Source organism: Vulpes lagopus, chromosome 7 (genome assembly GCF_018345385.1).
Source record: "Vulpes lagopus strain Blue_001 chromosome 7, ASM1834538v1, whole genome shotgun sequence".
NCBI lineage: Eukaryota > Metazoa > Chordata > Mammalia > Carnivora > Canidae > Vulpes > Vulpes lagopus.
In genome coordinates this window covers 58,720,280-58,741,038 of record NC_054830.1, presented here as the reverse complement: position 1 = coordinate 58,741,038, position 20,759 = coordinate 58,720,280, and the positions used below count along the sequence as shown (strand labels likewise).

At 44.4% G+C, this 20,759-nt stretch overlaps 1 protein-coding gene across 1 annotated transcript in view; it reads right to left on the bottom strand.

Annotated features, from left to right (window-relative positions):
- C5 (complement C5) overlaps positions 1–19,541 on the bottom strand; it is a 75,030-nt gene extending 55,489 nt beyond the window's left edge. The window contains exons 1-7 of the mRNA XM_041761830.1: positions 19,424–19,541; positions 15,619–15,811; positions 12,383–12,545; positions 8,567–8,637; positions 5,377–5,468; positions 3,152–3,234; positions 764–854 (exon numbers count right to left, since the gene is read on the bottom strand). Coding sequence (XP_041617764.1) covers positions 764–854; positions 3,152–3,234; positions 5,377–5,468; positions 8,567–8,637; positions 12,383–12,545; positions 15,619–15,811; positions 19,424–19,488 — 758 coding nt within the window. The 5' untranslated portion in view covers positions 19,489–19,541. The remainder of the gene's footprint in view (positions 1–763; positions 855–3,151; positions 3,235–5,376; positions 5,469–8,566; positions 8,638–12,382; positions 12,546–15,618; positions 15,812–19,423) is intronic.
- Between the last annotated feature and the right edge of the window lie 1,218 nt (positions 19,542–20,759).

The following is a 20,759-nucleotide window of genomic DNA, read 5'->3' as shown; positions in this document are numbered from 1 at the left end:
TCACGCTTCCACACTCCTCTGGGCATCACTGCGACTACAGGCTCGTCTGCTGGATGATGAGGGACACACCAAGTCCAACTGTCTTTGAGACTTTAGTCAACTGCCAGCATGTGAGTATGACCTCCCGGGACCAGCGAGCCCCTAGGCGACCTGCCGACGGCCTGCAGGTGCACAGGTGAGCCCGCTGACACTCAGCCTGGCCCAGGTCAGCTGAACGGCCCGGGTGCCCCGTAAAGGGTCGAGGTTTTAAAGCTCGGGCTCTGGAAGCAGCCATGTAGCATTAGCTGGCTGAGGAAGCCACAAGACAAGACAAGAAGTAAGGCCTTCACATCTCGGTCCTAACGTCCTCAGTTACGCTGGCTCCTAAACGCACACATTGAACTTAGAACTTTAGGATTTTTTTTTCTGTGTGTAACCAAAAAAAGCTAAAATCAGAATTAAAGAAAGTTAGAACAGGTAAGTAAACCATAGGCCGATGTCTCCTCAATCAGCCAATCCCAAAGTCATAGAAAACACTGCCAATAAATCAGAGCTCAGCAACATGCGTGTGCATGAGGTCAAGACAATGTACACCTCAAACGCGCACAATGTTACGTGTCAATGATATCTCAGTAAAGGGAGGGAAAAGTCACACTTCTCACTTTGACAAACTGTCACCAACCAGACTTGGCACTCAATTTAGCTGGGTAATCTGAAAAAAACAAAAACAAAAACAAAAACACAAAAACAAACAAAAACCAAAGAAAGAAAGAAACTTTTTTACCTTGCTTTTATAGTAATTTCAAAATTATTGAAGTCCTTATAGCCAATGAAACTCTTTTCTGGTTCTATTGAGACAGTAAAATGTGGCATCACTGAAAATAAAAACAAAGAAGCCGTTTTACGATTTACGTTAGAGTAGCCTTCCCTCTGGCGGTTACACAAGCTGTGACGTCAGCTCCACGTCTGTCTGTCGTCTCAGGATCGTCACCATCACTGTCAGCCTGCGGGCGCCTCCCGCTCTGCCAGCCAGAGGGCTCTGCAGCTTTCTGTGCCAGAAGCTCCTTTTTTCCACTTTGTCACAGCATTTATTATAGGCGATTGTCTATTTCCTTCGCTAGCCTACGGGTCCGGGTCCGAGAGGACAGAAGAGGCCCCACGCTGTGCGTCTTTCTCCCCCCCCCCCCCTTCACGAGTCTTAAGCACGGTGCACCCTCCATGAGTGTTCACCAAACTGAAGATAGGAAAGGAAAACTCTTGCTCGTTTGACACTTTCCTTTCATATCTCGTAGATAAAACCCGTCCGGTCTCTACATTCTAATATAAAACTCGGACTCTAGTCAAAAAGGGAAAGCTTACAATTAGCCAAAGGAAAGAACAGCCGTGCAAAATTTAAAATAGGGCAGAGAGGAGGCGTTCTCTCTCTCTTTCTCTCTCTTCCTCTCTCTCGATTGCCCGAGAGAAAACAGTGTCACCTACGGAAGTGGCGCTGCCGCCTTCTCTTTACAGTAAGACCCTGCCCCAGGGCGTATGATTCTAGCTCTCCTGGGTAGCTGAGCGGCTCTGATACTGTGGACAAAGACGGACGCGGTGTAAGTGGGATCGTCGTCCTCAGATGTGGCGCGTGGTCTCCAGATGGAGAAAGGGGAATGCACTTTGCTGCCCTCGGTGCGTTTCTGTTGCCCGAGATGAAGGCGGGTGGGTTCTCTCCACGGAATGAGGTGCAGGGAACACCCCATCCTTCCATCTGATACCTACTTGCTATCAGCAGGCACAGTCCCATCAGCAGGGATGTCGCAGTGAACGGAAAGGCACGAACCCTGTCCTTACTGAGCTCGCAGCCAAGCAGCGAAGACAGTGACAAGCAAATAATCACACAGATAAACACCTACACCACGGGAATGAAAACCAATATATAAGTGCAGGGAAGCCTTCCCAGGAAAGAGAAATTAGGAAAAGATTTGCTGAACGAATGGCTTTTTAGCTGCGACTTGAACCATGTGCAGGAGTTAGCTAGGTAATGAGACGGAGAAGTACTCCAGGCAGATGGAATGGCGAATCCGAAGTTACCGGCTGGAGGGAAATAAGGGGATGAACGGTATAAAATGAGGCCCAAGGGGAGGAAGGCCGGGGCCAGCTTAAAATAAGGATTTTGATTTTCATTGGCAAAGGAATGAGGAACAATTGGGGACTTTTCAAAAGTGAACTAACATGATGAGATCTGCATTTCAAGATTATTTTGGCCAACACCAAGTAGCTTGGAAGAGGAGACGGCAACTAGGAGGCTTTTGCAGCTGGGCAGGAGGAGCCTGGCGAGGCCCTGATGAGGGTGGCCTCAGATAGTAAGAGGTGGATAAATTCTAGATACACACAGTAAAAATACTTGGAGGAAGGAAGATCAGTTGGGATTACAGCTAATTGAGAGCCCATAATCTTTAAAGCTGTTTCAGTAACAAATATTTCTGGTCACTGTTTTGTTCGCTAATCATTAAAATCTGTGTATTTATTCTCCGTATTATTAATAAATCTCCTGGAGGAATAAAAAATGACCTCAAACAAACAAACAAAAAGTTAAATTTGATATCAGAATGCACAAATGCTCTAGTAAACAACTATAAGAAATGGAAAGATAAGCTATTTATATGTTAACTATTAGTCCATTAATACGATTGATTTCAAAATAAGAATATCTTAAATCTTCAGATAAATATATATCAGATTTGTGAGCTAGAAGGAAAATAAGGGGATGCGAGCTGAACGAGCGGGACGGAACTCCAACTGTTCTTGTTCTGTCACTAACTGGGTGTAATGACCTGAGTAAATCGTTAGTCTTACTGGGTTCTGCTCACCTCATCTCTGCCTATTTAATTTTCTCCTAAAATCATAATTCTGGACGTTAACTCATCAGGCTCCATGGGGCACTAGGTCCCTCCCGGCTCTATGATGAGGAACACGAGTCCAGAGAGGCAGATGAGCTTGCTCAAGGGAACTGAGCGTGGGCGTCCCCCCACCTCCTCGGCCAGTACTTCCAACCATCCCAGCCAAGCTGCGTCATCCCAGCCAAGCTGCGTCATCGTCGTCCGGGGTGATCCTGCGTCCAGTCCACTAATGAGAAGCATTACTGGAAAAGCACTAACTTTTTACAGGTAAACTTTTAATTGTCACAAATTACCATATTCTTTGACTTCGAACTGTGTGGTTCCGGTCGTTGAAAAGTCCTCTTTATATTTAGCTCGGATTGTCCACACACCGTATCTGTGGAGACAACATATTTAAAATCATAGAAGTCATCAAATATTTTTAATTTGTCCAGAGGACATCTAATCAATTCCTGTTCTAATGAGGAAAAAGTAAGTAGAGATATATTTAGCCTAAGTAATATATTTTATTTGTGCAGAACTTTAAGTATAAAATAGAAATAATTGAGTGTTTGGGGGATACTAAAAATTTCTTAGGAATGAGTTTTTCATATATTATTTTCTTCAGGTACTTTGTCTTAACATAGTCAACAGTTTTGATTTGAAGAGTTTATGAAACTTGAGGACTAACTTAAACCTGGGCCATATTTATACTAATATAATGCTAAAATCTATGGTAGGAAAAAAAATAAATAAATAAAATAAAATCCATGGTAGGACATCCATACTAACATCTCTAGAAACACATAACACGTCAGGCTTATCCAGATGATAAAGCTCACACCTCACACAAAACAAGTTGGGGTTAGAGACAAAGTACGGTTTGTTTAAAGAGGAAAATGACCCGAGTTTGATTAACAATCTTCATTTAAAAATATTTACTGAGCACTGGAGTAAGAACTAGAGATAAAAGTGAACAAAATAGAAGAATTTCTGTCTTTGTAGAGCTAACAGTTCATGGGGTTTCCAATTCCTACTTCACCATTTCCTGGCAGATTGGGTTTGGGCAAGTTGCTTAACCTCATTTGTGCAATGAAAAAAATAATATTTATCTTGCATGTTGGTTATGCAATCAATACACTTAGTATTATGACTTTCATCATCATCATTAATTCAATGAAGATTCAGCAAGTGCCTGTTATGTTAAAGTGCTGAAGATACAACAGTGAGCAACACAAAGTAAAAAGGCAAATTAAAAAAAGCAAACAAATAAGTGTGACACTGAGATGAGTGCCGTGAAGTAACTCAATAATAGAAGAGAGTTAAAGGGAGAGGGAGCACATTAAACTACGCATCTAGGAATACCCTCTCTGAATAGGGAGCGTTTATTCTGTGTCCCCGAGAATAAGAAGAAGTCAGCCTTGTGAAGAGCAAGGTGAAGCCCAGAGGGGACGACATGTGCAAAGGTACGGGGGTAGCAAAGTAGTGATCATGAGCGGCCACCATGTCTGACACACAATCTGTCAAGGAGCAAATGGCATAAGATAAAGTCGGGTAATGGTCGGATAAATGATAATAGTCACAAAACGGTAAGAGCAATTCTGTGCTATGTGCATGTAGTATCTCCAAGGAGTCTACAATTTTAAAAGTAAATCCCCAACTTCGCTCACGTAATTTCTAGAAAACCCTCCGTGAATTCCCTGCAAATAGCAAATGAACTGCAGACTCCCTTCCAGAGGGCAGAAAAATGACCGCGAGGAGACTCTGGTTCACGGGGTCAACCATTCACGAACGCACTTGTTTGTCCCGCCGTTACGAGCTCCTTGGAGGCGGGGATGGGGTCACTCATTTCGATGCGTCTTGCACATGCCAGGATGTGTTCACCAAATACCTATCATATTGAATTCTGTCCAGACATGTCCTCAAATCCTTCAACATGAGGCCAAAACCCGACATGGCTCTGAGGGCGCTGCCCTCTGGGAGTCTACGCAGACAGACCGCGGAGGATCGTCACCCCCAGAGCAAGGCGGGGGCCAGCCAGGCTTTTGGACTGACCGTCCGTCAGATCCCTTGAAGGGTAGAGGGTCGGTGGTTCTATGATGAAGAAAAGCCCGGGAACCGTTCTTGCCGCCGCCAAACTTATTTCTGTCTATAGAGAGGGCTGGCGGGAAGTATCGGGGGGTTGTCGTTTGCCAGAAACTGGGCCTCACTTCTCATTAGACTTAATTTTTTTTAATGTTCAATCTTACATCGTGTCCTTTTCATTTTTTATTTAGAGAGTTTTCGGGCCTTTCTATTCTTACTCATCTCATCGTGCCCGCAGCCCGGTGGGTGAGCTCCGGTGTCACGTCATGTCAGCACGCAGGACAGCGCCGCACGAGGTCTCTGCCTCCCCCCCCACCCCCCCACCCCCCCGGGCCCTGGCTTCTTACACCCTTGGTGTCACCGGCGGCTGCACTTGGCTGGTTATCTGCCTCACAACCCAAAGGTCTAGATGTGCTTCCTAGAGAAAATTTTAGCAACAAATAGTTTAAAATACTTAGGGTTCGATGGAATCTTGAAGTCAGGAAAAGAGATGATTCCAGTATAATCATTTTCTTCTACGATGTCCACTTCTGATCCTTCAGGATCCTTTGAATAAAAACAAACAACCTCAAGCACGCAAGTCACATTAAAAAAGAAAATCAACTGATAAAAAAAAAAGAGAGAGAGAGAGAGAGAGAATCAACTGATTATGTTATCTTTGACCTACGGAAGTGTTTACTGACAAATGTCTACGTCTTCGGATTGGGAAGGGAAGGGGGAGGCCGGAGGCGGGGAGCGGGAGGGGAGAGCGTCGTTGAGCGCCCGGGACAGCCTTGCTCAGTTATCCAGAAGCCACTTCCTACTGTGTCACTAGAAAGGCAAATGTAACGATAATTGATGTTCTAAGCAAACAGATGTGAACCTGCAGGCTTTACAGACCCAGAATCTAAATTTCGCATCTGTTCAGCTGAGGTCTCTCCAGAGCAAATACCCCCGAAACGCTTCTCCTGGCTGCGCACTGTCTACCTGTGAACCGCGGGCACCGTGAGCCGAGGAGACTCTCGGGAGGTTAGACAAGCTTGGGAGGTCTCGCAAAGCTTCCCCATGGACGCCCCTTTGTGTGTAGGCTTGAGAATGAGCCAGACGACGTATTTACTTTCTTCGACGACAGGTAGGGTCAGGGCGACCCTAGCCTGGGGATGCAGCACCGGGTGCCGTGACAACTGTGCAATTCGTGGCCGGGAGTTCAAGGTATTTTCCCTCGAGTTACAAAGGTCTATTCTGCACAAGCATGAGGCTCGCAGCTAACGGCTTCTGGAGGCCGTTCTTCACCGCTGCGGTGGACCACGCACAGTCCTTCCCAGATGGTCTCTCCTGAGCATGGTTTCCAGGGTGCTTCTCGTATCGGGATTCCCTGCGGCTCTGGGGTCGGATCCCTCAATCCTCTCTTCCTAGGGGCAGCCCACACACAGTCCACTCTTCCTTGTGTGGTGCAGGGTTTTTCATCACTCAAGCCCAGCCAGGAGAAATAAAATAAAAAGCATCTGTCCACACCCTCTAGTATCTTCTGACAGAAAAACAGCGTGTGAACTGATGGTCTTCTTCATTCCCTTCATCGCCCTATACTATTACCTATACCCTATACCATTACCTATATCCTATACCCTATACCATTACCTGTACCCTATACCCTATACCATTACCTGTACCCTATACCCTATACCATTACCTGTACCCTATACCCTATACCATTACCTGTACCCTATACCCTATACCATTACCTATACCCTATACCCTATACCATTACCTGTACCCTATACCCTATACCATTACCTGTACCCTATACCCTATACCATTACCTGTACCCTATACCCTATACCATTACCTGTACCCTATACCCTATACCATTCAGCCACTTTATTTGCTATCTCACTTCTTAAGACCTTCCTGTCGCAGTTGGAAAACTCATGCTATTTCTTAATAGGACGGTCTTCACTATTTTTTAAAACCCCGTGTCTATGTCTTTAATTGAAACCCATTCTAGGGACGCCTGGAGGCTCAGCGGGGGAGCACCTGCCTCTGGCTCAGGGCATGACCCCGGGGTCCCAGATCGAGTCCTGTGTCGGGCTTCCCACAGGGAGCCTGCTTCTCCCTCTGCCTGTGTCCCTGCCTCTCTGTGCATCTCATGAATAAATAGCATCTTAAAAACCCACGACACGACACAAGTTGTGCCCTAGGGCAGGTGGGCGTCAGCCCTGCAGCCCGCTCTGCTCTCTCTGAGCCACGCGTCTGTCCCACCAGATCCCCGCTGCCTGCGCTGGGGGCTCGGCCCCCCGCACCCTCAGTGGGCGTGTCTACACTACACTCCGATCTTGGGTTCGGAGGAAAGGCCTCTCAGCTTTAGGACAAGTGGACACACGCAGACCGTTGCTGTGACCTGGGCAGCCCCACGGGCTTCCCGGGGCTCAGTGCGACCCTCCCCGACTCACCCGGGCAGTTTGAGGCCGCCCCCTGCACTGCCCTGCTGAACAGCTGCCTCCCCCTGCTTCCAGACTCTTCTGCAGCAGCCCCGCAGTGACTCCTGGGTCTTGTCCCTCAGCGGCCCCGCAGTGACTCCCTACAGCCTGCCTTGGGGTCCTGGAGCCCTGGCGTCCAGGCCCGCCTGGCTGACTCTGGCCCTGGTCTAACTTTCAAACTTAGCCCTGGGCTCCCGGGGACGCCCCTGCTCTGCGGTAGGGTGGCTTCCCCCCTCCGACCCCCTTGGCCTCTCTGGCTCTCCCTTCCCGCAACCCGCCCATGTTCCTCCTCCGCTCTCAGTTCTACTCATTGTTCCAGGCCCAGCTCCAGGGTCACCTCTGCCTTGATGTGTCCCTGGGCCTCCCTAAGCTCTTCTGGGCCACCGGGGTTCGTGGGGGGAGCTGCAGTTATCAACCACAGCCTCAGGCGCACTCACGTCACTCGGTATAAAATAGTCGGGCGTGGAAGTCTGCGAGGGCCTGTGGCATTCATGAGCTGTAAAGCATTCGGAGTCATCCCTATACATTCCCCTTTTTACTTGGGGTCTGGGGAGGTTTTCATCGTATAGGGTTGTTCACAGGAGAAAAGGTGCTGCAGCCTTTAGGGAAAGACCATAGGTGATAAACCTGCTCTTAACAGGTGCACAGCTATTTCCCCCAGAAACCATACAGGGTCATAACAACGAACTGGGTAAGACCTCGGGAGCTTGCTGCGCGTGTGCACGTCGCTCTGTTACGCGTGTCTCAGCTGATGAAGGGCTGCTAACTGCTGACCCTTATTTCACCGTCTGACACTATTTTTCACGTGTTAGTATGTCACTAACCCCTGAGATTCCTAAGTGTAAGGGCCCAGACTGTGATTCTTTATCTTGAATTATACAAACCAAAAATCTCATATGTAATAATTAACATTCAGTCAATTCTTAGCAATTGATGGATGCTCTTTAGGAAAGAAACAGTGAAGGATATAAAGGATTTCATTCAAAGTCATAACTTGCGGAAAGGTAATTTTCACGAGCTTTTTGCGTGTATCTGTTGTAGAGGTATAGACTCAAACGTTACAGAAGATGTTAAATAACCGTTTACCCAACATTGATGAGTTAGTGTGACGGTAGGGCAGGGTTAGGGGACAATGCAGCTTATCCTGAGGACGAGTTAAGCTGTAATTTAAATAAATACCATACTTACTATGTAAGTCAAGACAGTTTCTCTTTTGGCTGGCTTCAAGTCATCATTCAGTGAGTAAACTCTAACCTTTACTGTAAGAACAATTGATAGCATCAAAACCTCGGCTAAACACGGGGTATTTTGATTTTTTTTTTACAATGATCATCCTTAAAAGAGATGAGTATAATTTTTTAAAAGTCACAAAAATCAATACACAAAAATTCATATTTAAAGGAAAGAAAAACTTAGTTTACAGACATATAAGTTCCTAAAGATGATTTTCCTTTGAAGAGAATCCTCTTGGATTCCTTTAAAGAGCCATTTTTTTTCCTAGTGGATTTAAGTACAGTCCAGTTTATTAGGACATATTTCCATACAACTTTTTGGGAACACACATTACGCCATTGTTTACTGAGAATTTCATTATAGCAAAATAGTGATCGCTACCATATGGTTATACGGGAATATAATATATTGTCTCCTATTAGGATTGTAGGTTTTAGTGGAAAATCGGTTTGATTTTGACAATTACACACTCTTGCGCATAGAAAAACCAGCAAGGCCCCAAAGTGTCCCTTATTGTCGCTGAAGGCAGCTTTGAACTGTGTGGTTTTGTTAGATTCATTGAGCCGAATCCGACCATTATTGCATCATTGTTAAATGAGTAACGGCAAGAGCTCAAGAGCAGTTAGTTCTCTCCGTTTCCTTCTGCCCACTAATAGGTCCCTGCCTTTCCGACAACGGGCCATCTGCTTGGAATTGAGCTCTTAGCTGCCTGGGACGTGCCGATCGTTCCAGCGTGACATACTGTGATTTCTCTGACATTCATTACTGATGCTCAAGTCCTTTCGTGGCCAAAACTTTACTCGCAAAATAAAATTGAACTGGAGCCAAACGCCTTTTAAAGGGTCAGTATTGGGGATCCCTGGGTGGCTCTGCAGTTTAGCGCCTGCCTTTGGCCCAGGGCATGATCCTGGAGACCCGGGATCGAGTCCTGCATCGGGCTCCCTGGACGGAGCCTGCTTCTCCCTCTGCCTGTGTCTCTGCCTCTCTCTGTGTCTCTCATGAGTAAATAAATAAAAATTAAAAAAAAAAAAAAGGGTCAGTATTATGGAGAGCTCCACGTAAGAAGTCACAGTAAACTCCCCAAAACTGGTTTCACTGAGACCATAAGGTAAAAGCAAAATGTTCAGCAACCCGCCCCATGCACACCCTGCCTCCTCCCTCCCCTCGCTCTTCCCCACCTGTGTCCTCCCTCCCGTATTGCGGACACACCCGGTTCGTCCCCAAGCATCACCGAGATGCAGGCCCGGCCGAGGCAGTATGGCCTGAGTGAAGAGCTCGGGCCCAGGCCCAGGCGTTCAAAACTTTGCTTTCACTCTCACGCCTACTACTTCCTGGGGTCCTGGGGTGGGGACTCCGCGCCTCGGAATCTTAGTTCCCTCATCTGTAGGAAAGAGTGGCTCACATCTTGCTTGATGGTGTTAGGAGAGCTAAATGAGACAAGGCTTTCACACTGCCTGGTGCATGGCAACCACTCAACAAGTGCTTATTATTTTTGTTTTAGTATTATTATTTCTATGACGAAATTTACCTCATCTACCTTCTAACCCGGTCTGTGTTGAGATTAGAAAATTCATCTTGCGTCTCTCTGTGTCTATGAATAAATAAATAAAATCTTTAAAAAAAAAAGAAAATTCATCTTGTCTTCATGGACAGTGTGCCGGAGGCGACATCAAGAGCATTCCCTGGTGCCACAGATAGGGCTTATTAGGCTTTTAAAAAATGTATTGAATGGCTCCTCCGTGCAGGCACTGTGCTGGACCGGGAGCCAGGGTGGGGGGCGACCCAGGGAAGCCTTCCAGGGGGTGGAGGAGAGAGCAAACCCACGCACACGAGTGCAAGCGGCCTGGCTTCCCGAGCGCAGAGAAGGGAGAGACTTGGTGCCGTCAGAGAGGCCAGGCCAGGCTGCTCCACGGGTGACGTGGTGACCCGTAAGGGTCAGCAAGGCCAAGGGGGGGCTGGCGGGTGAATGCACCAGGCCTCGCGTGGGGGCGGCGAGGAGGGATAGAGTGAGAAGGCAACGAGAACAGGTCAGCTTGGCTGGTTTCCACAGACGACGGGGAGATGGTGACTGATAAAGCTGGGGGGAAAGCGGGACACAGACTACATAGAATTGGAGGATTTGGGTCAATATTCTAAAGTCCTTATCCCTCAAAGCCTTGGAGATTGAAGCCTTTACCCTAAAGAGGCTTATACTAAAGAAATCCCCCAAGGATCTTCAGATTAAGTGGGTGGATTAGGGCCTGGGAGCTCCGGATAGCAAGGTTTAACCAATTTCTAAGAGAACTACTTTTAAGTAATATTTTTTTTCCTTCTTCTGCGTAAATAAGGCTCCGTGCCATCCCACAGATCAAACAGTAGGGGAGAGCACCTTCCCGGTGCTGCCCTGCCCTGGGCACGGGTTCCGGCGCTCGGCCCTAGTGAAGTCACCGACCTCGCACAGTTCTGGGAGGGGGGTTCTCTGACTGTCTCTGTTTTACAGAAGAGGAAAGTGGGGCTCGGGGAGGTCGAGTAACAAGGGGTAACAAGGGCAGGGGTGCAGAGCTCAGGCAGCCGAAGCTGGGTCTGGACGCAGGCACTTTGGCTCCAGAGTCTCCAACCTTCTAAATTCGTCCTTTAATAGAAGAGGAGGCCGCGGCCAAACATGCACTAGCTTCTAGGGCTCATCGCGGTTTAACGGGCCGGCCCCACGGGCTCCGTGTGCACACCGCGTCCTCCTGGGGTCAGAGACGGTTCTGCTCGGCAATGACAGCGTGGTCAAGCTGGGCGACGTCCCTTCCCCTCGGGGCCCTCCCGCTCCGAGCCTGGAACAGGAGCTCCTGCTGCCGCGGCCCTCCGCTCTGCCCCTCGGCCTGCACCCTCGCCGGCAGGTAGCAGGGACGCACCGTGGGAAAGGGTCTCCGGAGCCCACCTGCCTCCCGGCCCCATTAGCACTGGGAAGCTCCCTACGTGGCCCCCACCGTGTCCTCTTCCAGCCCTGACGTGCCCCACAGCGATTGTGAGCCGGGGAGGTACAGGATTCAAACGACTGCGCACAAGTGACTGTGTGTGGGCAGCTTTTGCCCTTCACTGGGCTTTCCCTTTGGCTCACCGGGAATCCGTCCAGCCGTGTCCCCATCACACAGCCCGACCGCTATCCCCGTCCTGCCGCTTCTCCCACCAACAGAACACGGACAGGAACATCTTCTATTAGAAACTTTCTTAGGCAGGTCCCCTTAGAAAATTAATATCCACTTATTTCTGTGACCCAGCTTATTCTTGGCCGAAACCTCTGATCCCTTAGGGTTGGATTTATTTTCTGAATTAGAGGAATAGCTCCAAAGTCCAAGGAACCTTTTTTTTTTTTAAACATGAACATGGCTCTATAATAAATTATTTTCCCGTTGCCAAAATTATATTTGCAATTACATCTTATGTTTGTTTAATGAATAAGATATAACGCAACACTTCACGATTTTTAAAAAGCTTTTCTCTTCACGGAAATAACCAGTGGGACAGATAATATGATTGTTGATTTCGTAGTTTCCATATGCATTTAAAGTTTATATTTAAGTTTAAATTGCTCATTTCAAAAAAATAAATCAATTGCTCATTTCACAATTTCTATACAAATTTTAAATTAAAATGCTATTTATAAATGTAAAAGTCATTGGGAGTTGAGACTTTTTGAGCAAGTTAGAAACTTGTCTCCACTTAATTTTAAGTGTTGAAAATCTCTACAATATGTCAATCACCCCTCTTCTCCACCAGAGAAAGAAGCATCTTATATCCTACCTGACTGTTGTGGAGTGTAAATGGGTTTGTCTGTATGAATAAAGAGAAATCCGTTGTCATACGTTATTGGCACTTTTTTTGATTTTGAAAAATGCCTCGATAGAACTTCCAAATACACATGTGAAACTGGGCCTTGTCCTCCAGACAACTGTTTGGGTTGTATCTGTAAAAGAAAATGTGGACGTTTTAGAGTATGATTTTTAGGTTATAAAACATGTTGATTTTCTAAACACCATGGTCATCTCATTAGAACAACAACAACAAAAATGAGTATGTGTATTTAACCATTTAACAAGTAGTACAAAAACCAGAATAGTGGATAAATTCTACCCAAAGCCTGTCAGTGTCAAATATCATAGTCAATATTTAGCTTTAAGCAATTAAGTCTTTTAGTTTCCATGTTTCCTAGATTTTATATATATTTAGTAAAACTACTCCTACAGAAGCTTCTTCACAAACTTTCACTCCATCAGCACTGAGCTCATGCCGTCCACTCCCTCAGTTCCACATCCTCACTGGTGTTCAGAACACGTTGTACTCTATCTCCATCCCTCTCCTCCCACTGACTGAGCCGCATGCTTTCTCATCTCACGTACATAACTGTAATTATCCACTTTACATTGCATGATATACACATATAATACATAAGGAGTAATTAAAAAAAAAGTGTTTTTATGAAAACTCAGGCTTTGGAAACATGGGATCCAAGGTAATCACTAAAACCAGCTGCTGTGGAGCCAAACGTGTGAGAACGCTGTCAAAGTTTGGGAGAAGGTAACAACCTAGGGAGATGCTGCACTCAGACTGCCCTGCAAGTGTCCTTAAATCTTTCTCCACTTTAAAGGAACAGAAACTGTGAACAAAGATGATTCATTAAAGGTATGACTTGTAATAAATAAGATGTGACCCTCCAACGAGGGGACCCCCCTTACAAAGGCCTTGGCATAACCTCAGACAATTGGCAAACAAAGATATGTTATAAGGTTGAGATAAAATCAAGTGCTGAGGGATCCCTGGGTGGCTCAAAGGTTTAGCGCCGCTTTCCGCCCAGGGCATGATCCTGGGGTCCCGGGATCGAGTCCCGCCTCGGGATCCCTGCAGGGAGCCTGCTTCTCCCTCTGCCTGTGTCTCTGCCTCTCTCTCTGTGTCTCTCATAAATAAATAAATAAATATTTTTAAAAAATCAAGTGGTAAAGATAGGCATCAAGTTTTGATTCTCTACTAATTAATCTTTCTTTTTATAATATATTTTTTTTTATGATAGTCGCACAGAGAGAGAGAGAGGCAGAGACACAGGCAGAGGGAGAAGCAGGCTCCATGCACTGGGAGCCCGACGTGGGATTCGATCCCGGGTCTCCAGGATCGCGCCCTGGGCCAAAGGCAGGTGCTCAACCGCTGCGCCACCCAGGGATCCCCTACTTAATCTTTCAATTGATTATCTGAGTCTCCACGAGACATGAGAACTTTTTACGTTTACGATGGTTAAAACTTTCAATATCTACATTGTCCAACACAGCAGCTGCCGGTCACATGTGGCTACATGAGCCCCTGGATGGAGCTACTATGAGTCATGAACTGAATTTTTTCATTGTAGTTAAATTTGATTGATTTAAACTTAAAAATAACAGCACACTAAAAATCTTAGTGACATCGGAGAAGAGTGTCCACTGAAATTAATCGGAAAATTAATTTTAATTCTTAATAAATCTAGTAAGTGGAAGTATTTAAGAAATTCGAGCATTTACAATCAAGAACATACATGCAAAAATTCTTGCATTTGGTTAGAATTTATTCAGATTAGTGTTTCTCAAACTTGAGTAATACACAGACCTCTTTTTTTTTTTTAAACATTTTTTTTAATCTTTATTTATTTATGATAGTCACAGAGAGAGAGAGGCAGAGACACAGGCAGAGGGAGAAGCAGGCTCCATGCACCGGGAGCCCGATGTGGGATTCGATCCCGGGTCTCCAGGATCAAGCCCTGGGCCAAAGGCAGGCGCCAAACCGCTGCGCCACCCAGGGATCCCCACAGACCTCTTTTAAAGGATGAAATGTTCTGGAGGATTCTCAGTGCTGACTTCTAATTATTTATAATATAATAAAAACTAATTATTTTTATTATAAAGTTTCTTTTTAAAACAATATTCTATTTATTTATTCATGAGAGACACAGAGAGAGAGAGAGAGGCAGAGACACAGGCAAAGGGAGAAGCAGGCTCCTCGCAGGAGCCCGATGCAGGACTCCATCCCGGGACCCCAGGAAACACCCTGGGCTGAAGGCGCCGCTAAACCACTGAGCCACCTGGGCTGCCCTAAAGGTTCTTAAATACGTACAAACCTAAGACTAGGTGTAATCTTCTTCTCCTTATGAGTTTTACATAATTAATTATAAAACCAAAACAAATTTACAAAATAAATTCAAAATACTAATTATCAGTATAATTCTGTTCTTAAGCTGTTTTAAAATTTAAAATTTAAATTTCTTTCTAAAGAGCTCACTTTAAGGAAACATTGGTCTAAATGAACCTCAGAGCCCCTTCTAAGTCTAGTAGTGTTTGATTTTCTGGGTTTTTATATTTGAACTTATATCAGAATTTAAAACAGTATGCTGAGTATGAAAATAATATTTTGTTAGGATTTTAAATAAGAGATGTGTTGCAAGCCCTCCTCTAACCAAGGTACACTATAGTCTTAATAGAAGGAAAAGTTATTTGATCCATATTGTTCTTTATGTTAACTACAGGTTGTCAGGACGAGCTATTCACTTTAGTAATCAATAATTTTATTAGTTTTGGAAGCAATAATTGACCAATATTAGAATTTAAACTAACAAATGTTTAATATTGGGTTCTATCCAAAAACCCATCCTTGGGTTTTTGTAGGCGATGCATTACAGATCAAGATGCATATTTGTATTTTTCTATTTCTTTATAATGATAATTTTCAGAGAGAATAAGTATTTTCAACTCATTTCCAAGTGTTTTTGCATTAGTATAATTTTATTTTCCAATATGAACATTATAATTTACATGCATCGCTCAAAAAGCAGACACAACTCTCCTATTTAGAATTTTCTGTTTCGTCCATATTATCATTGGTGACTGACATCACTTAATAATCACACAGCGGTGAGGGATATAAATGGCCAGATCTCTATGTTATCAACATTCAAACTTGGTACACATTTTATTGAGAATACTCTGTACGTATGAAGAAAATGAATAATAAACACATACCGTCAAGACCACATTGTTTTGGAATTTATTTTCTGGGGATAAAGTAACATAGCCTGAAGAGTAACTAAATTTTCTATCAGGATAACTTTTAATAGAGATTGTTGCATCAAATTCTTCAGTATATCCATAAACTTGAATTACAACGTTTTCAGAGGCTCCAACACGGAATACTTTTGGTGCTGAGATGACATACCTGTTGAAATAGGAAAAGAGTAAGACCAATATCTGAAGGTGATGTGTTTTGTTACAGTTCTGATTTTTTCATCTCACTTGAGAGATTCAAATAGGAAGATTTTCTTAACTTAAAAGTGATTATTTTTAAATCAAAACTTACTTGATTTAAAGAAGTAGAAGCTTCTTTAAGAAGAGGAAGTAGCTTAAAATCAAGGCTTGGGAAGCAGAACTGGAGAGTTAGCTAACATTGAGAAATAACAACACTTTGCCTGAGCTGCTGCCGCAGAGAAAGACTTTCAGTGCCCTTGACTGGAACATGCAAATAGGGCCAACGCTCAATGAAGAAAAAGGGCAAAAGGCCCCAGGGCTGGAGTTGCAGCCCTGTCATCTACTGGCTGAGGGGCCACGGTAAAGTCACATAGTGTTTCTAAGACCAGAATGATTTACCTGTGAAAAAATCACCTTCTTGACCAGCTTGCAGTAAGGAGGAAGTGGGAACACGTAATGAAAACATCTACAGCCCGCTTCCCGCTCGGGAAACGGTAAGGTGCATTAATTTCACTAAATCGTTAAAAGGAAGTTATCTTAGAAGTATCGTGTTACGCGAGTGGGTAAAGAAAAGGACACGGTAAGAGTGAGCCCGGGTGGCTTTAGAAATGCAAGGAGCGTGGAGGACCTTTGAAGAATGGTAACACCCGTAGTGACCGCGATGATGCTGCTAAGTGCCCACGGGGAGGCCGCGTGAGCCCTCCATATTCCACTCTTGATTTTGGCAACAGGCCAGTGATGTAGACACTAAGATTACTCCCAATTTGCAAGTGAAAAGAGGATAATTTGACCAAGGTCACATGCCATATAAGTGAATGAGGCAGCACCTTATATTCAGGTCTTTCTCCGGTCGTTAACGTGTATGATTGAGGTCAAGGGTATAAGCTATGTTCACATCCATAGGCTCTTATTCCCAGTTTCATTTTTCATGTGATTTATACAAGAATGGAAATCAATCTATATAAGTCTTTGAAATAAGATTTTAAAAACGTGTGATTTTCATTGTTTCATTAAAAGAAAACCTAAAAGTATAAGCGAGCTTATTAATTAAATATCATGGAACAGTGAGAGCTACATGTGCTGTTACATAGGAAGAGAGAAGTGTGTTTCAGCCCAAAAGGTCACGGTGACTAATCCAAGTGGCTGAACAGGCCTGGGCCCCACGCCACTGCCCCCCCCCGCCCCCCCCCCGCCCCCCGCCCCAGTTCCTGCAGGCCCTTGTGAACTCATGACACTAAAAAGTCAGCAAATCTTCAGGAACAGGGAAGTTAATTTGGAAGCAATTAAGTCCCTTTAAAACATCTGGCTGTCTCCTCTGTGACAAGTAATTTAGAATCACTTATAAACAAATTGTGGAAGAGGGAAAAGAATCTCCAGACTTCCAACCATCATCAAAGTCCTCGCAGACTAACCCGGGACCAGCAGAAAAGGAGAAAAGCTAAGCTTTGCTGATGAGCTACATTTCCCGAAATCTTGCCCTGTGCTAGGCACTGTTTGAAGGACCCTGGATATATAAAGTCACTGAACTGCTACAGCCACTCTGTGAGAAAGGTCTTATCATTACTCCCATCTTACAGATGAAGAGACTGATAACTAAGCAGCCCAAGGTCACACAGTTACGTTACTGAGTTAGGAACTGAACCCACGCAGCCTGTTTCCTAATTAACAATTCCAATTGCTAGACTAAACTGGACTTAGCAAGAGCTTTGCATTCTGAAAACTCTAGGGGGAAAAAAGCTATTTTAATTTCAGCATTCTTATAAGTTGTATCTTTTTTTCAGTTTAATATTGTTTTAATTTTGAATTGTCTATGTGGTGGCGGCAGTGATAAAACATAAAATATTTGGTACTTGGAAGTTCCTAAAAGATGGCTCTGGAATCACCCTTCATACAGATTTTGGTCCTTACTGGTTTATCAGTACCACAATCTATTCATATAAAAAAAATCATACTTAAAAAAATATAGTATACTTTTCTTATTTTCTTTCGATAGTTTAAGAGGATTGGGCCACTGAGCTTGCAGAGGCAACAATATTATTTTGGCCTCTACCTAGAATGTTCTTTCTCCCCAGATATTGCATAGTTTGCTCCCCCCTCACTTCCTTCGAGTTCTGTTTGAGTGTCACTTCCTTAAAGATCCTCTCCTCTCTACAGTTTGGGGTAATGCCCCATCACTTCCTTACCCTCTGACTCCTTTGTGTTTTCCTTCCTTGCATGATAACCACCCGACCTTATTCATTTATTTATTCATTTTGGTTCATTCATCCACCCATTATTTGCTTCTCCCCCTAGAATGCAAGCTTCATACCATCTACTATATCCCTAGTGCCTGTCACAGGGCAGGTGCTCAACAAGTTTTTGTTGAATCAATCAGTCAAATTAATTAAATTGGTTGCCATGCTGTACATGGCACTTCTTCAGAGAAAGAGAGGAGATGCTTACTCGGGGCCAGCACAGCGGAGGAGAAAGAACTCAGAATCACGGGACCCAGGTGCTAGTCCTAGTTCTACACTAATTTGAACTCCCTAATCTCGATCTTTCTTGAACTTCTGCTACTTGTCTTTTAAAAAGGAATCTACAACCACCACCTGGGGAATGGGGTGATTGTGGCCTGTGCAAAGATCAGATCAAGGGTGGGAGAGTGTTATAAATTTGGCATCTGAGTATACATCTATATTTATATTTCACCTAGTTTTACGTACATATTTATGACAAAATGAAAAAAAAATTGAAGTGGTAACAAAGAGTCCTTGGTAAAAGCCCTGCTTTTGTCCCCCTCCAGCAGCATGATCTTTGGCAAGTCACTCTCCCCTCTGTCTGGATTTATCCTCATTTGTGAAATGAGTAGATTCCATTATATACTCTCCAGTTCCTTTTCAGTTCTAAGCTGTTATTTCTAGATACAAAATCAGTATTTTAAGACATACCTTGAAATGCACAATATTTCAATAATCACACTAACATTTGTGAAGAGTTAATAAATTCAGAAATAATTATGATCGTTTTTCAAATCACAGTATTAAAATTGACCCCAAAGTAACACTTGCTGTACTACGTACAGTGCCCGGAGCATACGAAGAAACCTGTGTACCAATACAAGTAAGCAATCAATGGCAGGGAAGTGTATCATCCTGAGTTTGTTTTGTGCTTTTTTTTGAAGAGGAATCCACATACTCACTTATGTAAATTTTAATAAATAACAGCCTCATAAAGCTGGCGTATTATTAGCCATTCATCACATCAAGATGTTTCCATGACTTTCTCATTCACAGATGAGACCATTCACTTGGTGTTCCAGGAAGTAGAAGGTTATTTTCAAATTAACCGTCTGTTCAATTTATTTTTCACTCATCACAACTAAGATTCATTGAAAAATAGGGATCCCTGGGTGGCGCAGCGGTTTGGCACCTGCCTTTGGCCCAGGGCGCAATCCTGGAGACCCGGGATCGAATCCCACGTCGGGCTCCCGGTGCATGGAGCCTGCTTCTCCCTCTGCCTGTGTCTCTGCCCCCTTCTCTCTCTCTCTGTGTGCATGACTATCATAAATAAAAAAAGAAAAATGAAAATGGGTTCGTTTACTTACGTTTGCTCCTGTCCCCAACTTTTACCTAGAAAGATCAAAAACCAAAGTATGCCCCAAAGGCCCATGGCTGGAGGCAGCAGCAAACCATGGATGTAACCTCTTGAAGCTACTCTCCTTTTTAAGTAAACTGAGCTTGAAGATTTTGGGTAAGTTAGTTTACTGGCTAATTATTAATGTCAGAAAGAGGGACTGCTAAGTAGGGGAACTAAAATCAGAACCGAGACACCCTTTAGTGCCCAGATGTAAAAGGAGGAGGTATTTTTTAGGGATTTACATCTAGAGATTTATTTTTGATTCATACAAATAAGGCTATTCTGCCATGGGAATTAGGCACCAGTGTGAACGGCTCTACGCCAGAGCCACCAAGCCTTGGACCTCGGCCTTTCCCCTCCTGACCAGGACACTCGCTCCGATGGGTCACCTGCGAGCACACCTCTGGTAGGTCCACTCGGACACTGGCAGAGACCCCCTGGACTCCGTTTCAGAGTGAGGGAGTTTAGGATGGGTCCGGTTTAGACGGGGCTCACCAGGTAGACTTCCTAGTGAAATCCGGAGTGGCAGCGTCGTCGGCGTTGGAAATAGCAGGGATAAGACAGATCGGTATAGACATTCTATAGAAGGGCCCCTTGGTCGGTCCCAGGCTAGAGAGGAAGCTGAACATCAGGTAGAGGAGACCCGGGACAGGAGATGACATCGCCGTGCTGAAGACGCCGGCATCACTCTCTCGGAGACAGCCCCGCAAATACTTCCGTATTTAGTAGGGAGTGGATATCCTCCAATATCTATTAATTCGCACCACACAGGTTCAAAATTCACATTCATTCTGATGGAGAATATCTTTTTTAAAAGAATAAATTCATGTATGTACCTTCCAATGAAGATTTTAATAATTTTAATGCAAGAACTGAAAAAAACAAAGCTTCCTATAACAAATGAGTCTAATAACTATAGAATGAAATAAAATTTGATCTTTGAGATTTTTATGTCTCGTGTTTCACTAGGAAGAAATTTTTTTAAAGATTTTATTTATTTATTCATGAGAGAGAGAGAGGCAGAGACACAGGCAGAGGGAGAATCAGGCTCTGTGTGGGGAGCCCGATGTGGGACTCAATCCCAGGACCCGGGATCAGGACCTGAGCCAAAGGCCGGCGCTCAACCTCTGAGCCACCCAGGGATCCCCTAGAAAAATTTTTATATACCACTTTCCTTTTATCTGTTCTCATTTCTCCCTTAGTATATAACAGGTAGTCTATTTTATTTTATTCTTTTTAAAGATTTACTTATTTACTTGAGAGACAGCAAGTGAGAGCAGGGGTGGGGAGGGGCAGATGGAGAG